At 41.8% G+C, this 11,133-nt stretch overlaps 1 protein-coding gene across 1 annotated transcript; it reads right to left on the bottom strand.

The window, feature by feature from the left end:
* Positions 1 to 3,649: 3,649 nt before the first annotated feature.
* On the bottom strand, positions 3,650 to 5,856 carry LOC134527907 (BEN domain-containing protein 4-like). Its single transcript, XM_063360933.1, has 2 exons — positions 5,669 to 5,856; positions 3,650 to 4,243 (listed from the first exon to the last, which is right to left on the bottom strand). The coding sequence occupies exons 1-2, from the start codon at positions 5,709 to 5,711 to the stop codon at positions 3,738 to 3,740; spliced, it is 549 nt and encodes a 182-aa protein (XP_063217003.1). The 5' UTR covers positions 5,712 to 5,856; the 3' UTR covers positions 3,650 to 3,737.
* Between the last annotated feature and the right edge of the window lie 5,277 nt (positions 5,857 to 11,133).

Genomic DNA, 11,133 nt, shown 5'->3' with positions numbered 1-11,133 from the left:
ATCTCATGTTGCAAATAGTACACTTACAATACGAAACTCGGACACGAAATTTAACGTAGAATCCTCTCAAATAATGCCGAGTAGGATAAATATACGCAAACTGTTTTCCAAATTAATTTTCTGGACGCGAATCGCAAGTAGTTTCCGCACCCGCTGCTAGAATCCGCTGACGGATTAGCTACGTCGACTATTGAAACATTTGATTTGAAGAACGCGGCTCTGATAAAAGCGAAAAAGATTTTTAAGAAATTAAACCACGGCTTTGTATCTGACTTACGACAAGGACTTTTATTAAATTACTGCCCGGTTAAAATTCACTAAACAGTTAGTACTTTAAAGTTTCCCTTTGTCTTTATGATTTTTGGTTTGCGCCATCAGCTACATTTCTGTTCCATGCGACTTCCGTTACATTTACGAAATTACTCCTGCCAAATGCCGTATACCGAGAGCTAAGATGTTACACATTTTTTTAAAGTAAAAAATCATTTTTTTATGAAATCAACAAACATGTAAATATGTCGTGGGTTAGAGTTTAGTCCTAGACGTGTAATGATATTTCTGAGCAACTGATTGTTGCCAGAGTAGTTTGAAGACCAAAACAAAGTGAGTCTGAACTCTACCGACAAACTCTGACTACTATTCATCACGAAAAATCTGTTGAAAACATGTACACGATGTATAGTTTTAAGTGCTTCCGAAGGCTGATAGGTATACGTTTTTCAAGTTGGAGATGAACAATTGGTTTATTGTAATAAACAAAGTATTCAATGTGGAACACTTAAAGTGTCACAAATGGAAGCAACATTCTTAATTCCCATATATATATTTTTTGTTACGTGTTGTTACATTCCTTTATTTCAGAAAAATAACTTTACGACAGCAAGTTTTGCGGAGATTGTAAAACTTTGTTCAACCAAACACCAATCCAGACGTTTAGTGTCCAAATTTGAATTATTTCTGTGTTATTTATAATAAATCACTTGCCCAGCTTTGTATACTTGTATACCAGAATTGTAAAAAAAAATTAGACCACGTCATGTTATGTTTTAAAAAGTACTTTTTTCGTAATTAACCTACAGCTGAATTTAGTCGAACTCTGACTCATGCTATATAATATTAGAGTTACCATAACTGAACCATTCGTCGCACACACTCATATCACACTGCAGTTGAAAAGTGAAGCTTCAATGAGAAGAATAAATGCCTAGATTTAGGCAACCTATTTAGTGTTATCCCTGGCAGGTCTGCTTACCTCATACACTGTTAGAAATTACAGTAAATTTACAGACATTTCAACGAAGAATTTTCCTAAAATAAACAAAGAGTCCTTCGTAATTTCAGGTAACCAGATCTTCGTATAAACTACGCCGTATTTAAACTTTTGAGCTCTGTTTTTCCTTATAGGCAAACAGGATAAACACACACGTGGAAGACATAAGAGTGTTCCTGCAAGAAGTCGTTACACGTTTTCGAGTTATGTCTTGATATACCAAGATTATTCATGTGGATTCATGCTCAAAGCAAGTAAGAAAACGGTAAACTTACGAAGATACATGGATAATTTGTAAATAGCATTCTTTGTAAATTTCAGGTGGAAATTTTTAAAAGAGAAATTAAAGGTGTGGCAACAAACGCAAAGTTGAAAATCATTGAATGGGGGCTACAGAAAATCCTAAAATTAATACAAATGCGATTTAAGCCTCACGGTCACACGAGTTCACAAGAACAATGCACTCTTTTCTGTGGGGGTACGTTAAAAGCATTGCGTATGAAGCTCTTTAAAGAGGGGTTCTCCCTGCAGCAATTACAACTGTAACTGAGTGGACACAATATAGAAGGCGTGGCAAGGGAGTGAATACTGTGTAGGCATCACCAGAGCTAAAATGGCGTCCACATCGAAGTGTACTAAACTGATTATACAATTTTAAACTTTCATGAATTTTTTTTATGACGCCAAACTCGTATATCCATTGAATGTCGCTCTAGCGGTCAAGCAGCACTTTTTCCGACATCCCTCGTGCGTTACGCAAATGTCACTATCTACTAGAATCCTAGGTAAAACGTCCGCCTGTAACTGGCGTTCCGTAAAGCACAGATCTGAGGCGAGGCGCACGAGTTACAAACGTGCGCGGGCGCTAAGGGCTAAGGGCGGTAAAGGCTGCAGAGGCCTCTTCGCCTCTACGTGCCAGGCACCGACCTGGCGTGCAGTATTTGCGTCGGTAACCCGCCTCTCTGAGACTTTTAGCGGTGATCCAATATTTACATGCTGAAATATTTAAATAAAATGGTCCCTGCACTACCCTTTACCATTTACAATACTAGTTAAAAAATTTTTGATATCTAAAAAGTCCGTGAAAACGTAAATCATATTATGATTTTTGAAATAGGTCCAAAAATTTTTAGGTTAATAATTACAAAGTTTCAATATGGTAAAAATGATCCACAAGATGGCGGATGATACGATTGCATCGGCACTGCCAGATTAGCTTGCTTCTCCCCTATCCGGACATCGCTGGCTCGGGGTCCAATCACGAACAGAGTGCGAGAGTGTAGCGGTTTGCATTCCAGCTTGCGACTGAATAATGAAGGCGCGAGATTTCTGTACCTTTTTTCCATCTCTAACCATAGCAAGTCCGAACTGATGTATCAGTGATGACAGCTCCTTGCTGGTTATGGGTTCTAATCTCGGCCGGCTAAGGGGACTCAAAGAACCACTGCAAAGTCGTCACGTCAGTCAGGGCACGGCCATCTCCTGTGGCGAAGACTGCGGCAGGTGAACCCGTCACTAGGTACCCGGATGTCATGCTGAAATTCATAGTACTATGTATATTATGCCTACATATGCTCTCCTATTGGCTGGTGTGTTACTGCAGGAACTCCTCATCTTTAAGAGTGGTTCGATGCGATTCGGCCACTCTGCTGCTAGTTTGGTAGTTGACTGGTCCGCAGTCGCAGAGGAGAGAGCCGAGAGAATTGTAATGCAACCATCAAAGCTATGATAAGGCAGGGGTGCCCACAAGGGGGAGGGGGGTAACGACGCAGACTGCGTCATTAAAATTTCAGGGGGGGGGGTGGTTAAAAGACGAGAAAAATGTATATATTATTTACATAATTATAGCTTCTAATGTGAAAATACGTTTCTGGTGCTTTGATAATTGAAAGGGATCTTGTAAATCAAATTGGCAACCCCGCACTTTCCTCAACAAAAGCAGTTTGGTATCTGTTGGTTCAGGATGGAAATTTTACCTGATATAACCCAAATTATTATTAGAAAATCATTTTTAATTAATGCAAAATGTGATAAAATATAATACTAAAAAAGTATAATATTATAAAATAATTGAGTAAATCATTGAGAAAATGGCATAAAAAATTTGGGGGGGGGGGGGGGGGTTGAGACATAGTGTTTGGTGGGGGGGGGGGGGGGTGGTTGGGCACCTCTGGATAAGGTATAACGATTTTCAGTCTGCCTTGCAAAAAAAAATATTCCACGTAATTTCCGGGTCTCTAACGTATTATCATATCATAGACCACAGTACTTATAGTTGATACTGGTTGAAATTCACTTTGCAAGCAGCAAGCAGCGTGTACGCTTTATTTTCTTTCTTCGGGGGATTCGTCCAAGAGAAATAATGACCAAGGATAAGAATAGACGGGAAGTTATTAATTTTTTTTGAGCCGTGTAATTTAGAACGAACTTACAGGGTCTGGGGGTTGCAGGTGAAGGCAGCTCGGCTTCACTTGCCCTGTGCCTCCTCGCTGGCGCCGGAGTCGGAGCTGCAGTCGCTGTCGTACCTGTCGCTGTCGTCATCGCACACGGTGAACTTCACCTCCAGCGCCTCGCAGCACAGCCTCAGGGTGTCCTCGTCGTCTCCGCCGCCGGCGGGCGCCAGGTCCGTGGTGGAGGTCGCCTGGTCGTGGTGCAGCTTGAGCTGGAAGGGCGGCGGCGGCGGCGGCGGCGGCAGCGCCGGGGGCGGCTGAGGCTGCAGCTGCGGCTGCTGAGGGAAGCACGCGAAGTGACACCAGCCCTGCTGCTGGGGCGGCTGCGGCTGGTGGGGGTAAGGCACGAAGCACAGCGGCTCCCACTCCATGGCCTGCGGGAGGCAGGCCGGGGGCGGCGGGGGCGGCGCCGGGAAGCAAGGCCCCGCCACCGGGGCCCCGCACGCGGTGGTGTTGGCGCTGAAGCTCTCGCAGCGCTCCTCCTGCGTCACCAGCATCTGGCCGCCGGAGATCGTGGTCGTCTCTTCAACAAACCATCCGTGCAGTTGCGATCATACAGACTGGAGCACGGAGTTTTCACACTTTTACCTCTCCGTCTGAATATCATCCCACCCGAAACATTGCGGAAATGATGCTTACAGGACCGGCGCGTCCATATAGGCGAACTAGGCGACCGCCTAGGGCACAAGTAGCTGGGGGCGGCGCAGCACGACACATAACAGCTCATATAATATGTTTAACGATTATTGAAACTAGATGAAAATTGATTTTTGTAACAGTTTGGAATGTATATATTGATATAAGTAATTATTTAAAGTCCACGGTGACCTGTTTATGATTTTTAATAAGTAAAAAAGTAAAAAAACAAAAAAACAACTCAAGCCTGCTTACATTTGATTGTTGACAAAATCTTAGGCTTACGTGATGTATTTTGAGACAAGGAAAATTTTTTTTGGGTGTCCGGCCCGGGGGGGGGGGGGGGGATTAAGGTTTTTCGCCTAGGGCGCCAATTTACCTTGCACCGGCCCTGGGTGCTTAACTACGTCTGGTGATGGTTAGCAAGTATGAATTAGAATTTTGACGTTAAACACAGCCATTTTCATAAAAAAATAAAATTGTCATTTAAAACTGTTTTCACAATGCAAACACTACACCACAGCCGAAGTTTTGGGCATATAACCAACATGGCGCGGTTACCATGTAATCATGCAGACGTAGTTACCCCCTGCACTAGAGATAGAGGAAACCTACGTTGTAAAAAAAAGCGTACATACATGTGCTTAAACAAATATAACGTAAACAGAGCAGGGAACCAGTTTCATGTTTCAGAATTGTGTAGGCAAGAAAACTGAGAAGATATTTAAAATAGCTTACTTAACTGTGAGCCCAGTGTAATCATATGATTACATGTGTTCCAAGACGTTCTGGTAAGGTAGCGTAAAAGCACTGCCATGTTGAGCCACAGCTGTAACCTAACTTCTTGTGCCAGGAATAACTGAACGCTATTCCGACAGGGTCCCATTGCCAGCATCGCGTCTGTATTTTTTTTTTTTCCAGTATTGTAGACCTTCAGCGAACCCATAAGAAAGGTTTTTCAGAAATGAAGTTAGATTTAGAGACTTATTCAGGCTGTTTAAGAACAAACACTGACAACTTGGCTAGTTACAATTGCGTGATAATCAAAACTCTGGCATCAGGCACTTAGTGAATTAAAATTTTAAATGAAAAATGACAACTATAAATAAACCTATGGAAGGTGCTCATCAAATATCTAAAGCAGCTATTGGCACAGAAACACGAATCACACTTAAAATAATTTTTTCTTTATAAGGGGCGAAATAATTTTAGGCTTAGTACCACTTATTAATTAATGAAAACTACTAACTTTAATAGCTGCTTGTATAACGTTATGAATGACTTTTAACCTACACGAGCATTTAAATTGTACCTGTAAGCGTCTTCCTGAAACCTTGATTGTCTTGATTAGCCATTTATTAATACCTGGAATTTTGCAAAATACAATTGATAAAATACTACTATGTTATTGAGATGTGCTCTTTATTATTTTTATATAAAAAAATTACACTTGAAATTTTGGCTTATTTCCGAATGATTTGTTGCTCAAGTCCAAAGAGCATACCGGCCACGAAGAGGTGAACTCGGGTTAAAATAATTTCATCGAGTTTTAACGTCTTTCCTAATGTCTTGCTGCACGAGCGCTTGAATCGGGACTAAGGCAAAATGAAGACTTAGGCTTAGAGCAAAGACGTATTGGAAGCGTCCAGCTAGCAAACGTCTGTTCGTTACCAAACAATAACCGAGCAAAATATCTTCCGTATAAATATATTTTGGTCATAATACACAATATACAATATGGAAAGAAGGTTGTTTTTAATATGGCGCAGTCATGTGTTGTACCCTTTCTTTTTTGACTCCACCCCTCTCATCAGGATATTATCCTGTTTTATGTGTTATAGAGTAATTACAAAATATAATTTGATTTTAATTTTTTTAGGGGACAATGGGCTCCTGAATTTATATTATTTTCCGGCAATTGTGGTTGCTTTAAAACAGTTTAGTAATTTCAAGGGAAGCCTACGATGTACATTCTGTATTGCACAGACCGGAACCAGCCCGAATATCTTCCTCCGGCCAACGTCGGCATTAAAATGATTTGACAGTATTTTTAATGTAGCTATACTAACCTAACACACGTAACCAACCATCCACAATTTTGTAAAGTAATAAACAAAAAAACTGACGATGTTGGCCGAAGGTAGATATTCGGTCTTGTTCGGGTCTGTGCAATACAGAATGTACATCATAGGCTCTTCTAATTTCAAATATGTTTTTGTTTTTTTTATTTCGTGTATTTATTTCATAGTAAATCAACTCCAAGGTTACAGAGCTATCGTGAAGAATAGGTCAAGTCGGAAATAAAAGACTCGGAGACCATGGAGGTATTAGTTAATGGAGTGGGTATCTGCTATAATATTAAGCCAATCTGGTTAACGCTAGAAGTTTATTTAATACCTTCAAAGGAACACATAAGGAATAATCGTAAAAATGTCATCATGGAAATTGTTAAACAAATATGTTAATAGCACAGTAGCCAGGAATTATCGTTACACATACTTCATTACAACAAAAAATTAAAAATTGGTTGTTTGTAAAGTCGGTTTACGGACGATAGTTTAACGTGATAACGTCATAACAAAACTTTGATGAAATGATTGCATACTTTTATGAATAAAATTGAATCATTTTTATTGAATTATCACTATTTTGTATGGATACAAAGAAGGAGTGAAATGAAATCTACAATTTAATTGATAAATTTACTTTTATTTGCACTCATTAATTCAAATATGTTTCTTACTTTAACGAACAGATTATTTTAACTATAACTTTTATACATGTTTGCAATTTAACTTCTTCGAATCTGTGTAATTCTGTTAAGGATAGGACGATGATAGGAAAAGTAGGAAACGAATGGGAGTGTTTCAAGTTTAATGTGCCTCGAAAAAGTAAAATCGATGGTTGTTCCAATCGAGTGGAAGAGAGATAGATCCGGCGCAAGCGTACAATAAGCGTAACGGGACAATGTGCGTAACGGGACAATGAGTCATCCTTTTTCTTGCGTGCAGCCGGCGTTCATCGATTAATTAGACGTTGTCACGTCAAAAAAATCTTTTTATTAATTCGGGAAAAGGTAGGTTGAAGCATATGGCGGCCACGTCCGCATGTTTACGTGGCAGCCGGGTTAAGCCGTTTTTTGTCCAACTCATGGTCCACGCTATGATTTGTAGATGCCCAAAACATTGGTCGAAGTGCAGTGGTTGCTTTGTGGCTTTGTGGAAAAAAATTTAGATTGCTTGTATGAAATTGAATGTTTTTAACGACGGAGTTCTAATTCATACTTATTAGTCATGATCATACGTGGTCAAACACTGTTCCCACAATGTTTGTAGCGTTACAGTTAGGCGATGGCGAGTTAAAAAAAAACTTTAATTACGTTACAGAATGCCGGTCTCCTGACAATTCCTAACGCCATGGGTAGGGGACTGTTATCATTCTGACTTCGATTTCCAACATGACAAAGATTGTACACACCATTTCCATGCACTGATTATATTTATCAAAATAAGTGTAAAAATAGCGCGCCATGTCGGACAAGGCACTAGTGGAAAATCGCGAGCCCGTGTTAGAGCCGAAAACGTGCCAATTGCATCCGCGTGATTTGTTGGAGAACCACGTGAGCCACATGTTGTTTACACCTGCTGGTTTCAGCCACATACCATAGAGACCTATTTTTGTCTTCTGCACATGAGGCCAGCAGAAATGTCAAATTCAGTTGATGTAAAGAAAGGCAAGTGATTTTTTTTTAACTGACGGTACACCAACATACGTGTGTTTATGTTGAAATTTAAAAAAATTAAATAAATTAAAGTAATAATTTGACTGGAGACAATACTTCAACAAACTATTGAAACTTGTATATGCAAAGTGACACAAGACTGTAACCTCAACGACACCCCAACTGACCTCCATCATGACACATTTATATCTTACAATTTCATTTGCAAATAAGCCTTTTAAACTAAGGACTCAAAAGAGGCGCGGTGGTTGGGTGGTTAGAACTCTCGCCTCACACCAAAGCAATTCCTGATTCTAATCCCGGGGTATCAAACGTGGTGGAGATTTTCATAGCCTGCGGGTTTTCTCTGAGTACTCCCGTTATCTCACCAATTCATTTCTATGCGGCTCCATACCCAATCACATCCCACTGCACACATTCTTCAGACTGGTCGGAACGACAGATCTGTCCCTTGGGTAGGCAGCCGGCTCTTTTGAGTGTCAGCCTAATTCCATTCCTGTAGAACCTGCCTCACTCAGAAGATTTTTACTGTGCAGTTTGCACGCGTGGTCTAACTGGTCTAAATCCTTATTTAGACGATGGTTTTGACGGGTTTGTTGAAAAGCTTCATGTGTAGAAGACAAATTAATTTAATGAAATGTCATCAACCGTGAGGCCCCACCACTCTACAGCATCATGAGCGCGGGAGACAGATACACCGATCCATCGCGGTCGAGACTTTTTTGCTAAACATTTAGTTGACTTAGGCTCCAAGTCTCACGCTAAGTTATAGCTGTCACTCACCTCAACCTCTCATGTAACACTTACCCATACAGACTTTATGTCTCAGGCTAGCACCTGAGAAGTGTCGCCTCTCACTGCGTTCACCCATCGATAAAGTTGCTCCGAGCATAGGAGCCAACCACTGCCACCACGAGTCCAACACCAGTTCCATGCCGGGGTTAGTAGGAGCATCAAAGAACTCTCACTTTTTCGGATGAGCCCCAGTTTCCACGGCACTTGCAGGTTTTCCGGGGCTGTTAGGCAACAAGGTCCCAGAAAGACAAGAAATAACCGGCGAACATCATCATTAGTGTGCGGCTGGACGCCGTCCCCGGGTGCCTGGCGCGACTCGGTGGTTGAGTCCGCCCGCCGCCAAGAGGGTCACCGAGCCGCTCCGGGTGAACCAGTTCCTGCGCGGGTCTTGCGGTCAGTCGACCAGAGAGAGCCCGCCAGCCCGCGGCGCCGCCGAGGTCCCTTCGCGAGTGGAGTCCCGCCTCTTCCAGTGCGCAGAGTCCCACCTCTTCCAGTGCGCAGAGTCCCACCTCTTCCAGTGCTTGGAGTCCTTCCTCTTCCAGTGCGCAGAGTCCCACCTCTTCCAGTGCTTGGAGTCCTTCCTCTTCCAGTGCTTGGAGTCCTTCCTCTTCCAGTGCTTGGAGTCCTTCATCTACCAGTGCGCGGAGTCCTTCGTCTATCAGCACGTGGAGTCCCACCTCTTCCAGTGCTTGGAGTCCTTCTCTACCAGTGCGCGGAGTCCTTCATTTACCAGCACGTTGAGTCCATCTACCAGCACGTGGATTCCATCTGCCAGTGTGTGAATTTATTCATCTACCAGCGCGTGGAGTCCATCTATACCAGTGCGTGTAGTCCATCTACTAGCGCACGAAGAAGTCCTTCATCTACCAGTGAGCGCACATCGATGACCTCACTCATGGGGCTGCCATCAAGGTGACGCCGCTTTATATCTCTCCTCTCTTTGGACTAGAAAATTGGTGTGTTAACTTCTCTTCTTTCGGTGCGGGTGTTTCTGAGTTCGAATCTCGGTTAAGGCATGGATGTGGAGTTGTGTCTTAGTAAGAAATTCGTGAGTCGACCGTGTCAATAATAAGTCACTGGCTCGTTGGTGCAGGAAAAAAAAATCCAGATCACTCGCCTCCTATCGGTCCCCAGCGGGGATAAACTCCGATTATTTTTTGTTTCCCAAACAGATGTCGAGGACGTTTCAGTGATCTGGTGGGGGTTTCTTGAGGATTTCCCCAACCCCTAGTTTCCAATACTTTCAATCAGTGTTCCATCCTCATCTCATTGACCCTGATCGTCTCTAATAACCTCGAAATCGACGAGACGTTAGGCCGTGATTCATTAATTTATTAATAGGACTGTGTTAATCTTTGCGACTCCAACTGCTGCCACTCGAGCGCGCAGTGTGCAGACCGGTATCACAGCACAGAAAAAAAAATTATGTACTTTTACAAAAGATTCATGTGGAAACCAGTTGCTAAAAAATAGTTTATAATACTACAAGAAAGACGTTGTAACTTTGTTCAGCCCATGGCTATGGTTATTATTGCATACATGAAATACATTTCTCATGATAATACTGAGTCTTTCTTACGAAATTTTGGTGCATACTTTTACATATTAATTGATGGTACATTCAAGCATTAATTTTTTAAACCATGTAAAATATCATCGAATATTTAATAATTGGACTTCCATTTTTATTATTATCCTTATTAATATGCGCAGGTAGTACTGGGAAGCTATTCAGGGAACGGTTCAACTAGTGCAGGTACCTACTGCTAAAACACAAAGCATAAATGCCCGGGTAAATATACGAAACCAGTATTAGGTACTGCAAACACTATTTTGAAGTGATACAGTTGTTTTCGTGCAAACGTACAAATTTACAACAATCTGTAATTTTACACTAATATTTCTGTCTGTGTGTGAGTTGGTGTGCATGAGTGTGTGTTAGTGTGCGTGTTGGTGTGCATGTGCATGTGTATGAGCGTATGTGTGTGTGTGTACGCTCGCCGGCGCACGTGAGCGCTCCCGCAGGACGCCACTGCTCGAGCGCTGGGCTCGCTAGGCGGCGCGTCCAGGAATGATGTAATTATGTAAATGAAGTTAGTAAATGGCATCAATTTTCCTTGAAAAAATCACTGGGTTCAAATTTAACATGAACAGTTACTCTTAAACGGTCACTAAAAAAAAAATATACATATTGAGAAAAGTCATTTTCCAAATATCGGTAGGTTTCAGCTATTGCTCAA

The sequence above is a fragment of the Bacillus rossius genome, chromosome 1, assembly GCF_032445375.1.
Source record: "Bacillus rossius redtenbacheri isolate Brsri chromosome 1, Brsri_v3, whole genome shotgun sequence".
NCBI classification, from domain to species: Eukaryota; Metazoa; Arthropoda; class Insecta; order Phasmatodea; family Bacillidae; genus Bacillus; species Bacillus rossius.
This window is presented reverse-complemented; position numbering and strand designations above follow the sequence as displayed.

Excerpts from the sequence above, each read along its gene's own strand:
- LOC134527907 (XM_063360933.1), bottom strand. The coding sequence starts at position 5,711 with ATGGCTAATCAAGACAATCAAGGTTTCAGGAAGACGCTTACAG. Across the intron at positions 4,244-5,668 it reads TTTCAGGAAGACGCTTACAG|AGACGACCACGATCTCCGGC; the intron begins GTACAATTTAAA and ends GGTTTGTTGAAG.